The 15470-nt window shown below is 44.1% G+C and overlaps 3 protein-coding genes across 3 annotated transcripts; 2 read left to right on the top strand and 1 right to left on the bottom strand.

The window, feature by feature from the left end:
* The first annotated feature begins 816 nt into the window (after nt 1-816).
* csgalnact2 (chondroitin sulfate N-acetylgalactosaminyltransferase 2) lies at nt 817-6197 on the top strand. The gene is made up of 8 exons (XM_085922156.1): nt 817-954; nt 2493-3347; nt 3739-3955; nt 4015-4116; nt 4193-4371; nt 4432-4526; nt 4607-4688; nt 4751-6197. Exons 2-8 carry the CDS (start codon nt 2696-2698, stop codon nt 5041-5043), a joined length of 1620 nt encoding a protein of 539 aa, XP_085778282.1. The 5' UTR covers nt 817-954; nt 2493-2695; the 3' UTR covers nt 5044-6197.
* Nucleotides 5562-11094, bottom strand: sec23ip (SEC23 interacting protein). The gene is made up of 19 exons (XM_085922155.1): nt 10789-11094; nt 9851-10365; nt 9533-9752; nt 9241-9434; nt 9063-9152; nt 8847-8967; nt 8681-8770; nt 8363-8504; nt 8080-8288; nt 7921-7991; nt 7669-7809; nt 7496-7591; nt 7285-7425; nt 7068-7223; nt 6896-6998; nt 6642-6824; nt 6417-6585; nt 6256-6328; nt 5562-5881 (listed from the first exon to the last, which is right to left on the bottom strand). Exons 1-19 carry the CDS (start codon nt 10919-10921, stop codon nt 5870-5872), a joined length of 2859 nt encoding a protein of 952 aa, XP_085778281.1. The 5' UTR covers nt 10922-11094; the 3' UTR covers nt 5562-5869.
* A 161-nt stretch (nt 11095-11255) lies between these two features.
* mcmbp (minichromosome maintenance complex binding protein) lies at nt 11256-15470 on the top strand. The gene is made up of 16 exons (XM_085922766.1): nt 11256-11608; nt 11836-11927; nt 11998-12138; nt 12257-12298; nt 12371-12460; nt 12540-12675; nt 12752-12879; nt 12954-13051; nt 13117-13289; nt 13357-13480; nt 13551-13668; nt 13739-13904; nt 13989-14122; nt 14622-14792; nt 14935-15023; nt 15127-15470. Exons 1-16 carry the CDS (start codon nt 11542-11544, stop codon nt 15251-15253), a joined length of 1896 nt encoding a protein of 631 aa, XP_085778892.1. The 5' UTR covers nt 11256-11541; the 3' UTR covers nt 15254-15470.

Genomic DNA, 15470 nt, shown 5'->3' on the forward strand with positions numbered 1-15470 from the left:
GTTAGTGTGCTACTGTGAAGATATGATGTTCCAGCCCAGGAATTCAAGGGGACACCTTTACCATCATCTGCTGTAGACAGCTGGAACTGCGTGGACAAGACGTTTTTACTTTGGAGGACTGCGCTCCTCACTGTGCCCAAAGACCAATTTTCTGTTTTACCCACATGATGTTTCAGAAATATTTCCAAACAGGGGTGTAACTGACTTCTTATTTTTATTATGATTTTTTTTTATTATGATATAAATGTCAGTAAATCAGTGCTACTTTTGTTTGATGACTTAATGCAAATTGTGTCCATTTCATGATTTTTTTTCACTCAGTGTAAAAGCAAACGTCAAGGGAAAAACATATGTAAACTGATGAGTGTTATCATTGCTGTTTTTCTTTTGATTATGTTATAGTTAATAAACAATAAAAATGAACATAATATTCAGAGCGCTTTTTTTTTTTTTAGACAAAGACCTTGAAAACCCACTGAATATATTGTATGAAAACAATATACATTCAACTACATTCTCCCGAGTGTAGTCGGAGAACCACATTATGATGCAATATGTCACAATGCACTCAATGGTCACCATGCTGCTGGCATTGTCCCAAGCAATATCAGGAAAATACAACCCCTGCTGTGATTTATTGATTAAATTGCCCCAAATAATTTGGAAAAAATGTCAATATTCCCTGAATATATTTAGGTGCTTGGGCAGCAATTTAACTTGGTTATTTCTTTTCTTTTCTATCTTTTGGGCGATAAATATTTTGTTATTAGGAGCGTTAACGTGTTTTGTGACGTATTTGAACTCTATTGGCTTGTGCGGAGCGGAAGTGGATGCCAACCCACTCTTTTCTTTTTGCTCCGTGGCATTTTGCAACACAAGCTGCCTGTCGCTGTGCGCTTCGCTCCCAACCTCCTTCTTCAAGAGCAAAACTGCGAAGGACACGGGCATGATGACGTGAGTATTCGGGTTTGCACGACGAACCTTCCATGCGGGACGTTTTAAAGACGGACAAATATCGGGAAACCTTAGAGATAACCCAATGTCGCTAAGCTAACGACATAACCTGGTGGATTTCCGGTTAAGCGAGTTCAGAATAAACACAAATAATTGATGATTCACTTTGTCTTTTTTTAAAACAGATTATCAACACAGTTAGTACTGCTTTTGATCTCACGCTGCCTCGTGTTTTAAAAAAAAAGATATTTACTTTTCTGCAGTTAATGAATGACTTGACTGAAGTCCATCCATCATCCACTTTCTATAGTGCTTGACCTTTCTAGAGGTGGAGCAGGTTACACCCTGGACTAGTCACAATTTCAAGTGTGCATGTTTTTGGAATATGGGAAGAGCTCCTACTAATTGGAGAAAAGCCACACAAGTCTTAATTAAACATGGCCATCTCACTTACTCTGTGTGGAAAGCCAGGATTTTCTTGAAGATATCATTATGTGGCTGTTTGTCAATCTCACAGTTGTGAGGTTTGGCGTTCCCTTCTCTGAGGAATTTGTATATTATCGCCACGTTTGTGCGATTGTATTTCTGCCCGCTTGCTCCCCACATTCCAAAATTGCCCAGCAATTTGCTGGCAACCTGTTCATCATGGGAACTTACATTCTCACCCAATAGCCAAGAACTACTTAAAGCTTCCATGAAAAAAAGTTGAATCTTAATTTACTTTTTCAAACAATAATTTTCAAGGACATTCAAGATGATTGCGTCATCAAGCTGAACACCCTGCTGCTTTTCATTGTAGCTGTGCGAGTGATTTAAAGGCCAGGTAACCACCAAAGTTGTCAGGTTAGAAGAATTGCAGCGCTGGTCCGAGCTGACCTTCAAGCCTAAAAAGAGAAAAGCCCAATTGATAACGTTGTGGCTTGCTCTTTTTTTTTTTTTTTTAAATCTCAGGATGAGTATTTCTACTTATGAGCGTTGTGCTTTTATTTATTTTTTTAAACTAGTAGCAGGATAGTTTGAGAGTCTTGTTAATTTTGGAGCCTTGTGCTGCAGTTTGACTGTTGTGTAATGTAACTGGCGTCAGCCTGTTTGTCTCATGTGGTAGGTGACATAAATCATAAATCATCCTCTCCTAAATATATTCTCTCCAAACACAACATGAGATCTGTCCCTAAATGTCTTTTTAACCCTGATTTCAAAAACGACTTTTCTTTGTTTACTGGCATATTAGGTTTTTCTTTTTAAATAGGACATAAAAGCTTGCGTGATATGGATATGATATGAGTTGTAATTTAAAGCGATCAGAAAAAAAATCCAAGTGTGGCTAAACCTAACCATTAAATATGTATTATTGTTGTTATTAATTAAAAGATAAAAGAAATGGGCAGATTCAGAATCAACACAAAGAAAAAAAGCATCCAGCAGCCTTTACTTGGATCTCAGATTTTAAAAAGAAAAACAAAAAAACTGTTGCCCAGTGACTGACCAATGATGATGAAGCACATTCTAATCTCCATTTTTTTTCTTCTCATCCATAGGTGACAATCAGATGGATTCACATGTGGAATATTTGACCAAAAGATTGAATAATTCCAGACCAGAATTAATTTTCCACCCATTTATTCTTAAAATGTCTTGCAAGAAAAGAAATCTCAAACTCATGCAATTGTGTGGAAAGTGATGTGAGGGAGGGAAGGGAAGGGAATGCCGACTGTTCGGCCGTAGCTTGTATGAGAGCGCGATGCCCAGACGGGGGTTGTTGCTCCACGGCCGGGTCCGCTGGCTCTTCCTGGGCCTCTTCCTTCTGCTGCTACTGCTCTTTTTAGCCTACTTGCTGGAGTGCACCCCTCAGGCCGACGTCAGCCTGGTCCTGCCCGGCATCGCCGGCGAGCCCTACGGGAAGGAGTACTACCAGGCCCTGCTGCAGGAGCAGGAAGAGCGCCACCTCAACCGCGCCGCCAGTCTCAAGCGCCAGATCGCCCAGCTCAAGCAGGAGCTGCAGGAAATGAGCGAGAAGCTGAAACTCCTCCAGGACAAGAAGGAGCTCCCCGAGGCGCAGGGCTTAGCCGAGAACAAGGAGCAAGAGCCGGGAGATCTGCTGGACTACCTGCACTCTCAGATCGATAAGGCCGAGGTCAACGCGGGGGCCCGCCTGCCCAGCGAGTACGCTCTGGTGCCTTTTGAGAGCTTCACCTCATCCAAGGTGTACCAGCTGGAGATGGGACTGACGCGACACCCAGAGGAGAAACCCGTTCGCAAAGATCGCCGAGACGAACTGGTGGAGGTCATCGAGGCGGCGCTGGAAATAATCAACAACCCCGACGAGGAGGACGGCGTGGAGGATGACGTGCCCGCGCATCGGCAAGCTTACAAAGAGGGCCACTTTGTGGAAGGTACGTTTCACAAAACTCTTCAATATGGGCCTGTGATACCAAAACAAATGTTTCCAATTTGGCAGTCCTCTTGTGTGCCATGTGCAAATCTGTATTCCAGTTGTTGGGGTTTTTTTTTTCCCTCAAATGCAAGCTCAGCACTTTTATATAATGTTCCTTTCCTGGAATGTCATTTTTTTTGATCAAATAAAGCTAACTGAAAATGATTCATGCACGATTGGCTCGGATAAGTCATCATTGAAATTCATGAAGAGACATGTCGCATTAGGTTGAAGCAACTAAATTATTTGTTATGCAACCGCTGTTATTACGTAAGATCAAAATAATCATTTGGGAGATTGTTTTCGTCCACACGCTAATTTGTTGGTATCCTCCGGTTCTGCGTCGGCAGGCATGTACAGGACCGAGCGGGACAAAGGCTCACTTTACGAGCTCTTCTTTGCGAAAAAGGAGTCCAGCACCTTCCGCCACGTCACCCTCTTCAGGCCTTTTGGTCCACTGATGAAAGTCAGGAGCACCACTGTGGACGCATCCACAATGATCATCAACATCATTGTGCCACTGGCGGGCAGAACAGAAACATTTGTACAGTTTTTAGACAACTTCAGGTGAGACCTTTTGTTTTTCCTCCTGACACGTGCTGGCTCGTAACACCCATTGCTCTTAGGGAGGTGTGTGTACGACAGGACAAACGCGTTCACCTCACGGTGGTTTATTTTGGCAAAGAGGGGCTCCAAGAGGTGAAGTCATCCTTGGAAACAATGTCAAGGTTTGTCCTTTTTTTTTTTGCTTACAATGAGATATTGTCATGCAACAATGTTGAATGTATTATTTGTTTTTGCCAGAGAGGAAAATTTCTCTAATTACACTCTGATCCCGGTGGATGAGGAGTTTTCCCGAGGGCGGGGCCTGGATATCGGAGCACGGGCTTGGAACAAAGGCGACGTTCTGATGTTTTTCTGCGATGTCGACATCCATTTCAATTTGGACTTCCTGAATACGTGTCGTCTCCACGCAGAACCAAGTATGCCTTCACATTTGAATCATTCTATAATATTTGAGAGTAAACTCTTTTTATTTCTAGGCAAGAAGGTCTTCTATCCGGTCGTGTTCAGTCTGTACAATCCTGCCATAGTTTATGGAAATTCGGAGCTGGCTCCACCTGTTGAACTTCAGCTGGTAAGACCTTTTGATTGATGGCTGGATGCAGTTTCATCTTTCGTGACATCAAATATATTCTAAATGTCTATTTGAAATAGGTCCACAAGAAAGATGCCGGTTTTTGGAGAGATTTCGGCTTCGGTATGACGTGTCAGTATCGCTCGGATTTCTTAAGTATCGGTAAGGGAAGATCTATTCGTGATTGATTTGTCCAGAACTCATCGGTTTTTGCCTCTCTTTAGGTGGTTTCGATCTTGAAGTGAAAGGCTGGGGCGTAGAAGACGTCCATTTGTACAGGAAGTATCTTCGGAGCGAACTCATAGTGGTCCGGACGCCGGTGTCCAGTCTCTTTCACCTGTGGCACGAGAAGCAGTGCGCCGACGAGCTGACTCCGGAACAGTACCGCATGTGCATCCAGTCCAAAGCCATGAACGAGGCCTCCCACTCCTACCTGGGAATGTTGGTGTTCCGGGAGGAGATCGAGGCTCATCTCCGGAAACAGGCCTTCAAGCCGCAGAACAAAGCGGAGGACTGAGCAATCGCCGCCTGTCCGTTGTGAGATGCTGACATTAACAATGAACAGCTGTAGACAAATGAATGTACAAAGAGAAAAAAAAAAAAAGAGCGGACGATCATGTCGCTGCTTACCCTGCTGCATTTTGTAATCATTTTTTATCCCAAAAGTCATTCAGCTCGCAGGTATTATTGACCTTTGACTTGCTGTGAAATGGACCCCGCCTCACTGCTGCTGCTGCTGAGCAATGTCACCTCGTCCAATACATTTCAGCCGTTTTTTTAAAAGTGAAATTCCACTTAGGCAAACGGCGGATCAATTCAATTCTAATATTAATTGTGCAGCAATATTGTTCAGTTAGTATTCTATTTATGAGTTCTTTAATAAAAGGGACCCTTTTTTTTTTGTCCGTGACAATGGGTCACTGTCTTAATAGAAAAGCATGTTAATGTGATTGTTGAAGGTGCAAAGATCTAATGTGAGCATGCAAAGCTAATCTTGCATCTGAAGGTACCAGAATTTCGTTTGTTGTTTTCGCCCTGTGCGGTTGTCTTATTGCCGCTATTTATTCTCAGTAATGGTACATTCTTGTAAATACTTTACAATATGATGTCTTTAATCCATGTGAATTATTATTATTATTTTTTTAAACTCATACCCACGTTGTGATGTTTTAACTCTTGCAGACTCCTTTAATTTTATTCCAGATTAGTGAGCTGATGTTCGAGACACGAAGTCGACCGAGAAGGGGCAGGTGGGCAGTCATTTTACTCTCACAATGATCTTCATGAATGTTACTGCAACTTTATGTAGTTGTTTTATTTAGTATATAGATATTGTCTTCCGCTCAGCCAAACACCTGAACACAAAGAAATGTGAAAGAAAATGATTTATTGGTCAATTTGGACGCATTCATTCAGGCTTCATTTCAAGAACTGCTGCTACATATTCATTCCTGTCCGTTGTCATTTTATCGAATGTTACAAACATTTCTTTACTTGTCCACTTCTATAATTTATACTATAAAATGTTCTAATAAACTTGTCAACTCTTTCAAATTTACAATGGCATCGTTTACTTTTCTTAAGACAAATCATATAATACATTTGTATCTCACACATTTCAGTCAGTAAAAGAAATGACAAACAATCCAGAAAAATGGCACGAAATAAACCGAATGGCAAACTTTTTCATGATGGAGGAGGGGGGGGGGGCTTTATTGTGCTAATGTACCGTATGTTCTGGTTGGACCCCCATGCTTTTGTAGATCTCCTTGAGGATAAGCAAAGCCGTGTCTTCAGACTGCCTACAAAACACAAATTCAAAATTCATTATTACTAATTAGATGGAAATTAGCAATAAATGTTCGAAATATGAAGCAAAAGTTTGAATACCAATAGCAGAGATGACTCTGGAGGGCAAACAGGTACTCATTAAAACTCTCAATGGGCTTCTCCTGCAGGACAAAGTCGATCCGATTGCCTCCATTCAGCATCCCGATCCTGACCTGAGCCTCCTCTTCTTTTTGTGGTTCGGGGATCTCTGGGGTTTTTTGCTCTGAAACTGAAACACAGCGTCAATAATGATCCAAATTGTATCTGTGAAAGACAAAGACTCACAATCTTGGGCTCTTTTCTCCTGTTCTTCAATCTGATTGGCCACCATAGCCAACTCTGCCTGAAGTTGAGCAGACGAGGTGTGGGCGCGAGCAAATTCGTTGAGTGTCTGCCAGGCGCTCTTCAAGGAACTGAGAAAACCGTGCTTCAGGTCCGAGCCCATTCTGGAGAGACTCTCCTTCAGCTCTGAAACGCCGACATACATTCAGGGACCTCAGCTACAGGACGTCACCGTGAAATATCGATGGAAGCCATACCGAGATGCAGCCTTTTCCTTCCTTTGTGATGAGGTATCAAAAAAGGTTTCAATTCCAGGTCTGGTATTATCATGGGCTCAATCCTATATGCCACTGGGTCCAACTGAGACAAAGATGAGAGACAAATTTATGGTGGACTCGTTTGGATCCACAATAAAGGAGGAACCCCTACCGGATGGTAAATGTTGAAGAATCCTTTGCAAGTTGGCAGCTGAAAAGTCTCTTCAATCTTCTCCAAACCTCTGACAGTCAAGAACATGCCGATTGGAGAACCCAGAGCAAAGAAATTTGCTGGGCTGAAGTCGAGATTGTGGTAGACCACCGACACCTGGGAAGTCAAAAAATGGTAAGTACCCTCACGTTTCAAAAAGACAATCATCATCATGTACCTGGCCAGTGCCAACTTCAAAGTAGTTGTAGTCCACGTGGATGGAAGAGACACCCGCAGGCAGATTCTTCTCAGGACTTGTCTCAGCAGCTTGTGCAGGCTCAACAACTTGACTGAGCGCTTGAACCTCAGCTTTCCTCTCCTGAAGATGTACGCAAAGTCAGACTTTAAAAGGAGTCCCATTGTTCAGAAAACGAATTTGATATACTCGCCTGTTTCGTCACTCTTTCTTTGACAAATTTAGCGATTTTCTTCCGAGGGCCCAGCGGGATTCCCATCTCCTTCAAGTCTTCGATTGTACACATGAGCTAAAAACACCAAAAATAAATCCACCCAAGTGTGTATCAAACATTTGAAAATAATCCGACCTTTAATTTTCACTTACGAAAGATTCAATGTCAATCTTTTCCTCGTCAAATGTGTTCTTGTACTCGGACAGGCCGAGATGTTCCAGCACAGCCGAGAGGTCCTCTAACTCCTCTTCTTTGGACTCTTCCTCCACAGGTTGTGGAACTGGGGCTGCCACCTGGATTGGGGGGTCAAACATTTGAACCGCTTTGAAGCATAAGAGGCTACGATTATTGACGGCTCACTAACCTCGATGGATCGATATAAAAAAAAAAAAAAAGCCATTTACCTCCTTGTCTTCTCCGTTAACGGTCATGTCAGTCTTTTGATTTGACAGCAGGTCAAAGAGGATAAGGGACCCTGCAGAGGCAATATCATTTTTGATTTATAATTAAAAAAAAAAAAAAAAAACATCCAGTATATTATCAATAAAAGGTTGAGCTTTTACCCAAGCTGTGGCCAGCAACAGATATTGCTCCTTTATAATCAGGGTTTCTCTCCATAAACAGGGCATGAAGTCGATTAATCTCAAAGGCAACTGTGTCCATGATGGTCTGGCAGTATGTGGGACTGTTGTAGAACAGCACATCTAACAAGGTCTCGTTTGTAAAGTGACGTAATCGCCCGGTGCTGGGCAATGTGATTTTCTTGATTCTCCTGCAAAGAGGTTGAAGAGTAAAATGACAAACTTTTGCTTTTCCAAGCTAGCATACATGTGGAGATCTCCTCACCTGTCCACCCCTGTGGCATCTCCATGTAGAGCTGTGTGCCAATGGACGGGCAAGAACTCCACCCGACTGATGGCGTGATCGTCTAAAGGTTTCTTAAAATGACTCTGCAGCAGCTTCAACGAAACGCTGCGGAAATCGTCCACTGAAAGTACGGTCAGTCATTTGTAGTTAGCAAACAAATGTGGAAACCATATTCCTCATATACATCAAGTCTGAAGAGTAAACTTTTCAATCAACACAAAAATTTTTTTTCAGAATTTGGATGATTCAGAAAAATTGAAACAAGACAGCCAAAGAAGCCGCTGACGTTAAACTCACCACACTCAACCATGCTTCGAAACCTCAGGTCACACACGGGACCAATTCCATGAACCATGAACACAAGATGGTCCACTTTGGCAAGCTCACCTGGAAAAGAAATAGAAAACACATGTGGCCTTCTATGTGTGGACGTAGTAAGTTACGTCAAGAGGATCTTGTCTACCGTCGGGGACTTGATCGTGATCATCGTCGATCCCTCTCTTCACCACTCTGGGCCGACTCTGTCCTTCCGGATTTGTGCTCCACTCGTCGGTCACGGAGGAGGACTGGAACTGCACTATCACCTGCAGACACATTGGTGGCTCATCAAACAGAACTGTGCTGTAAAGCAAATCATTCTTGTTTTACCAGCACCTTTCCAAAACTCTATTAGGCTTACCTTTGGATTATGCATGACAATGGTTTCACCAGATGGGAACTCCAGTTTGCGGTGCCACTGGTTGGTAGATACGGCTTTCTTATATTCGGCCTGCGGGAATGAAAATAGGAAGGAAATTTACGTCACACCGTGCTGAACCTTTATTTTTTTAGTGAGCAGTAAAAAGAGATCACCAAACCTCTAGTTTGTCGCTGAACTCCTCGGAGTAAGGGGTGAAGCGACTATCCGTATCGCCTTTGTAAAACCAGGTGCAGCGGCGAACCTCCGACTCCTCCTCCTCCCAGTAAACAGATGAACGCGTGCGGTCGTAGAGGTGCACGTCAAAGCGGCCTCCGTCGGTGCGGACGATCACATTTTCTGGGTCTGGCTGAACTACAAGGAAGAAAACCATTTTTAAATCTTTACACAAGAATCATTGAATTACAACGAGTGGTAATAAGGGGGGGGGGGAAAGAAAAAAAAAAAAGTACCAGAGTTATACGTCTCCTCAAGCTGGAGGGAGTCGATGATACTGAAAGGAAGCCACACACTTTTGGATTCCACTAGTTTACAGTAGAACCAGTGTGGCTGAATGGGCTCATAGACATTATAGTTGTACTGCATCATGGGCCCAGCAGGTACCAGTGCACCAGTAGGATTGGCTGGGGGAGGTGGAAGTGTTGGCGATGCCTGCATGTGAGTGGGAGGAGGCTAAGTGGAGAGAGAGAGAGAGAGAAGAAGAGAAAATCACTTTTTCCCATGCATAATAGTAACCTTCACAAATACAATCCAGCATAGATGAGCTTTACCTTTGTGAACGCGGGTCCTGACAGCGGGAACGATTGTGACCCCGAGGTGACCGAGTAAGGATTGTAGTGTGATGTGTGAGGTGTGTGGCTTGGCGGTAGGACTTCTGGAGCTGGAATATAAGGACTGGCTTTGCTGCTGGTGGCCGTGTGTCTGTACGGATTATGACTCTGAGGTTGCATCTGTGGAGGTGGTGGAGTCATTGTTCCAGGGGGAGGAGTGTGGCGCCCCATTGGGCTTTGAAACACCGTACTGCCCAAAACAGGAGGAGTGGTGTTCAACTGTGAATTTGGAGGCATCAGAGGGCCCATGTTAACACTGCTAGGAACAGATGCCGCTGCTGTTGCTGGGGACGATGATGGCGGCGGTGGCGGCAGGCATGATGTTTGGCCAATAGAAGCAAACGGGTCACTGCTGGTTACTGGGTTAGAGAAGTAGCTGAAAGTGGAGGGAGCTTGTACGTTTCCAGAAGTCTGTCCCAGAAAGCTGTCTTCCTCGCCAACTTCTGTAGAATCCTCTGATAGATGCACATTTTAAAACATGAACTGTTTTATCCATGCACAAAACATGAATAATACATAACACTCATCTATTACAGACAACTTAGGTTCTGTTAGCAAACAAAACTAAACTACAAGAAATACAATACTGCACCGTATATAGACGACAACACTCGTCATGGAATCTCATTTCAACACAGTAAATACGTTAACTGCATCTGTAAATCAATGTTAATCTAGTTGGAATACATTTTGACCACATGACATGGTTGCAAATTGGGGTGGACGTGTCAAACAAAACAAAACAGCCAACAATTTTTATCATGCTTGTCATTTGTGTTTGTCAGATGAGTGAAATAAATGAGATGACATCCCATCAAGAAGTCTGCTAACTAATAAGCTTGTATGCTAACATTTCAGCTATCGGCATTTCCTCTTACCTCCCGACAACACCGCCGGATCGGAGGCTTGACTCACTGGCATAAAAGGCAAATTAAAGTTAAACTCGGGAGCCCCACTAAATAACAAATTTGCGCCAGGGTTAGGAACGTTATTGTTTTTTCTATCTGCCATTTTGCTCTCAATTACACGTAGCCACTACCGGGGTAGACAGGCAGTACGCGCAAGATGCGTTTTTGTGTACTGGGAAGAATGAAAGTCAGTTCTACCAGATCAACTGTAGACTTGTAAAAGATATTATAAAACTGACATAATGCTATATTTCAAAAGCAGAATTGTATCAGAGGTTATTTTAAAGCAGGGAATAAATCGGGAACATCATCGCTGTTTAATTTGCCGAATTCCGAATAAACCCGAACGCAGCACCCTCAAACCGGATATCGCCTGCTGTCCGGATGTGAGATCACAATCCGTTTTTACTGCCGCCTGGTGGCGATAAAAAGTACTTGCACGGTTGTAGTTCTGCCTTTTTCCATTATATCATTTATTTTGCGTGTATATTCCTCGGGGTGGTCAAACTTTCGTTGATACAGAAAAACCCAACACGGAAGTTCTAACTGTGCCACATAGATCTGAGAGGTGTGAAAGTATAAAGCAAACGCACCCCACGCTTCGCCCGGTGACGTTTGTTTCCCGCCCTAGCTTCTTCTGCCGTCCTGTCACAAGTAAATGCAACAAACTATTGTGACCGCTTACTTGACTTGATTTCATTCATCAACCTCAAGCATTCGTCTATGGCAACGATGCCTTCCACACTTGATTGGATTAACCACCCACTAGGTGTTGTCGAGGAGATGTTTGGTAAGATCTTGACGTGAACTTCCCTATTCGACATTAAAACTCGGCGGGCGCGTGAGTGTAACTGGTTAGCTTGGGAGCTCATGGCCATGATGCACTTGGTGACTTTGGAGGCAACGTAACGTCTCGTTTTCCGTCACGTAACAAGTAACACTGCATCTAGACGGATCTCAAGTTTGATTCAAACTAACACAATATGCTCTTTCTTTTGATTCTATTTTTTTTTTCAGCTGAATCTCATAACAATCCAAATTCTGGTTGGGAGGCAAAAGTGGTTGATTTCTTCAAAAGTCATTTAAAAGAAAAGGATGCTCACACCTTGGTAACAGTCCCGCACTTGTCAAAGCATACTTTTGTCTTGAAAATATTCATATATATTTTTATTATTTCAGGTTCCATCAATGAATGACATCCCACTGCACTACCTAAAACCTGACAGCTTGGTCAAGTTCCGTTGTTTCATTCAGGACATGTTTGATCCAGAGTTATACATGAGAGTGTATGAAGGTGTTGATCCATCATCTCAAACCAAAGTGAGGACCTTTGGTCTTTTTCTACATTCACGCTTCTAAATATAGCTCACCAGTGAAACACTGAAATTAAAACAGAATGAGAATGTCATCATTTGTTTTTCTTTCTTTCTAACATCAGGTGTTAAGGTGTGGGAAGTACAAAGATGTCACGGAATGCGGGGTAAGTCCTCCTCAGTTGCGTCATTCCAGATCCATAAATGTCCCAATGAATGACTCTTGTGTATTTCCTCAGGTGGATTTTAACTCCAAAAACACTGTGACATCCGAAAGACAAACTTTCTACTGTGTACCTGTTCCTGGGGAAAACTCCTGGGTGAAAGATATATCCTGATCATGTACTCTGATGAAAAACATGCGTGCTAAATGACACCACTACTGAGTTTCCCTTAACTGTGTTGCACTGTTATGCTGAATTGAATCAAGCGAGAGTGCTGCCATCCACCTCGTACGCGCCGAACAGACAAAAGCGTAGTTATGAAGACGATGAGATGGATGGTGTGGATGCTCAACCACAGAAACAAAGGGATCCACATGCAGGTATGAGAACACAACACATTTTTTTTTTTATATGAACAACAATGTTGACCTTAAGTGAGATCGCTCTTTCCTGCAGGTCTTCAGGTTCCCCCGACCCAACACTGTAAGGAGTCGGATGTTCTTCCCAACCACGTGGCGTCCGCCTCGCATCTTGACCTCAACTTCCCTCTACCAGGCGAAAAAGGCCCGTCTTGCTTAATCAAGGTGCCTTATCCATAAATGTGATCAAAGTGAAGCGTGTGACTGGTCAGCCCTAAGTCAAGGTGTGTTCTTGGCAGATCTACGAGGACTGGGAGGGCTTCAAAGTGAATGACACTCTGGAAGTCTATGGCATCCTCTCAGTGAGTCCTGCTCTCTGCGCTCTGGCAGAAGACAAGTAAGACACTATTCAGAGTACTTTGGCCTGGACATCTGTCGCTGATGCTTTGCACTTCCACGCAGGGACGCGTCCTCATCCCTCATCGAACCTTCAGAGTCGATGGAGACGGCGGAGGAGCTGAGAGTGCACAGCCCACCTGCGTCACTGGTTCCTCGCCTCCACATGGTCTACGCCAAAGCGCTGGCACATAACAACCCTCTGCTGCCTTGCGCCGCCTTGCAAGACAACCACGCCTGTGAGCAAAGTCCTTGTCCCTTAGCCGTGCATGTTTTGGCCATAATTTGAATCTCCGTTCTCTCTAGTTTTATCTTCAACCCTGAGCGAGATGGCGTCAGTCCGAAGTGAATTCCTTGCCTATCTAACTCACGTCCTCCTTGGAGATTCGCTGGCCGCCGAGTACCTCATCTTGCATCTTATTTCTGACGTGTATGTATCAGGTGTTTGCGTTGTTTTCCGCAAATCACAGAAGCAGCTTTGACGCTGAGCTTTTTTGTAGCTACGCCAGACGAGATGTGCTACCGCTGGGCAAGTTCGCGCTGAACCTGAGCGGCTGTCCCGCCACCTCCTCGTTCACCCAACACCTCTACAAGGTCATCCAACAACTTGTTCCTTCTGTGAGTAAAACTCGGGATTCATTTTGTTGTGGTTTTCTGTCTCTGTGCTATAACCTGAAAATCTTTGTAGTCCTTCTATCTGGCCATGAGCCTTCACAACATGAATCAAATGCGTATGGTGCCAAAGAAGGACTACGTGGCCAACCGGCTGCTGAGCGGAACCTTGCAGCTGGCCAAAAACACTTCCCTCTTCCTTGATGAGACCCGGCTGGAGCAGGGACAACTGGACACGACAGGTGAGGGGTCCACCCGAGCCGGCGAGCTCAGACGCCACCGTTTGACCCTAACGCTGTTTTTTTTTTTTTTTTGTGGTGCTGTAGGTGTGCGCAATGTCACCGCTTTGGGGAATGTGATCACATGGCAGAAGGTTGATTATGACTTTAACTACCACCAGATGGAATTCCCCTGCAATATTAACGTGCTGATCGCATCAGAGGGGCGCTCCCTGCTGTCGGTGAGGACGCGTACACTGATCTCACTTGAGGCTACACGCCCACGCCACAACACCGCCAGGCCCGGGAAGAAGTGTTAGGTTTCCACCAGCCTCTCCTGAGACTGGATCATGTCCGACGCCGGAGGTTGTTTCCAGCCAGCATCACGCTGCTGTCTCAGCCGCCATTGGCTGGACGTATAAGCCCACCCGCATCCCCAGCCGGGGGGGGGCATTAGCATGGGTCTCACTTTGTTGTCAACAGCGCAAGGGAGGCATTGCGTGCTATTCCTGTGTGCTGGGCTGTTATGTTGCCATGGCGGCAGCTGTCTAGAGAGGCGTCAGTCTGCAGAAAAGGGCAGCGCACTGTAAACAATATCCAGGGCTGGTCAGATGTCCACTTTTGTTTGGGTCGGGAAGGATGGGGCCGCTCAAGCTTTGCGCCTTGCCGACGTAATATGATGAGAAATAACAAAGAGATGTTTTCCAACATGTCAAAACATTCCTTTCTTTTTTCCAACAGTCAACAGACTGTCAGATACACCTGCAACCTCAAGTGGCTCCAGAGAACTTAGAGGAATATCTTACAAGCATCCCCACACATGCACAAGCCTCCACACAGTTCAACAAGTTCCGACTCTACCTAAGTGTGGCCCGGCAGCTGGACTATAGTATCTCAGAGGAAGTGACTAAGGTGAGACCTTCTCCGCCAATCTTCCTACTTCTTGGAAAACTGTAGCGACAAGTATAGCTGGCAAAAAAAAACTTCACATAAAGTGCAATCTGTATAAATATATGGAGCAGATTCCATGTTTTGTTTCTTACCTTTTCTTCAGTCAGTTGAAGATGATTTTGTCGACATGAGGAAGGACGATCCCCAAAGCATAAGTGCTGAGGACCTGCACCGATTGCTTGTTGTAGCAAGGTGGGCTTTAATTCTTTGATTATTTTTTCTGAATTAATATTGTGCGCCACTTATGTATTCAAATCGTGCCATAGGAGGCAATTGACCAGGTCTCTGTTGTCAGGTTGCTGTCGCTGAGCCTGGGACACACATCTTTGTCCAGAGACATCTGGCTGAGGGCCAAACACTTGGAGATTCAGCGTAGTTGCAGGATGGAACAACACAAGAGCGTCAATGGAAACGAGCCATAATGACTGTAAACTAATCTCTTTTTGATACTGAAAAAAAAAAAAATCTCATTTCATCTGTTTGTTTTTTTTGTCGCTGTGTAGCTACATGCTAGCAGTTGTCACCGGTATGCCTGCACACAATTGTTCATGTTTCTAATTGTTTACAAATGTAAAGAAAGTTGTAGAAAAATAGTTCCTTTTTTTTTTTTCCTTTATAAATAATGCACGTATCCTCGTA

The sequence above is a fragment of the Syngnathus leptorhynchus genome, chromosome 10 (genome assembly GCF_054491065.1).
Source record: "Syngnathus leptorhynchus isolate UIUO chromosome 10, UIUO_Slep, whole genome shotgun sequence".
Lineage (NCBI taxonomy): Eukaryota > Metazoa > Chordata > Actinopteri > Syngnathiformes > Syngnathidae > Syngnathus > Syngnathus leptorhynchus.

Excerpts from the sequence above, each read along its gene's own strand:
- sec23ip (XM_085922155.1), bottom strand. The coding sequence starts at position 10,921 with ATGGCAGATAGAAAAAACAATAACGTTCCTAACCCTGGCGCAAATTTG. Across the intron at positions 10,366-10,788 it reads TCCGGCGGTGTTGTCGGGAG|AGGATTCTACAGAAGTTGGC; the intron begins GTAAGAGGAAAT and ends TGCATCTATCAG. Across the intron at positions 8,968-9,062 it reads TTGTCATGCATAATCCAAAG|GTGATAGTGCAGTTCCAGTC; the intron begins GTAAGCCTAATA and ends ATGTGTCTGCAG.
- mcmbp (XM_085922766.1), top strand. The coding sequence starts at position 11,542 with ATGGCAACGATGCCTTCCACACTTGATTGGATTAACCACCCACTAGGT. Across the intron at positions 11,928-11,997 it reads AAAAGGATGCTCACACCTTG|GTTCCATCAATGAATGACAT; the intron begins GTAACAGTCCCG and ends TTATTATTTCAG. Across the intron at positions 13,481-13,550 it reads TTGCATCTTATTTCTGACGT|CTACGCCAGACGAGATGTGC; the intron begins GTATGTATCAGG and ends GCTTTTTTGTAG.
- csgalnact2 (XM_085922156.1), top strand. The coding sequence starts at position 2,696 with ATGCCCAGACGGGGGTTGTTGCTCCACGGCCGGGTCCGCTGGCTCTTC. Across the intron at positions 3,956-4,014 it reads CAGTTTTTAGACAACTTCAG|GGAGGTGTGTGTACGACAGG; the intron begins GTGAGACCTTTT and ends CATTGCTCTTAG. Across the intron at positions 4,372-4,431 it reads TCGTCTCCACGCAGAACCAA|GCAAGAAGGTCTTCTATCCG; the intron begins GTATGCCTTCAC and ends TTTTATTTCTAG.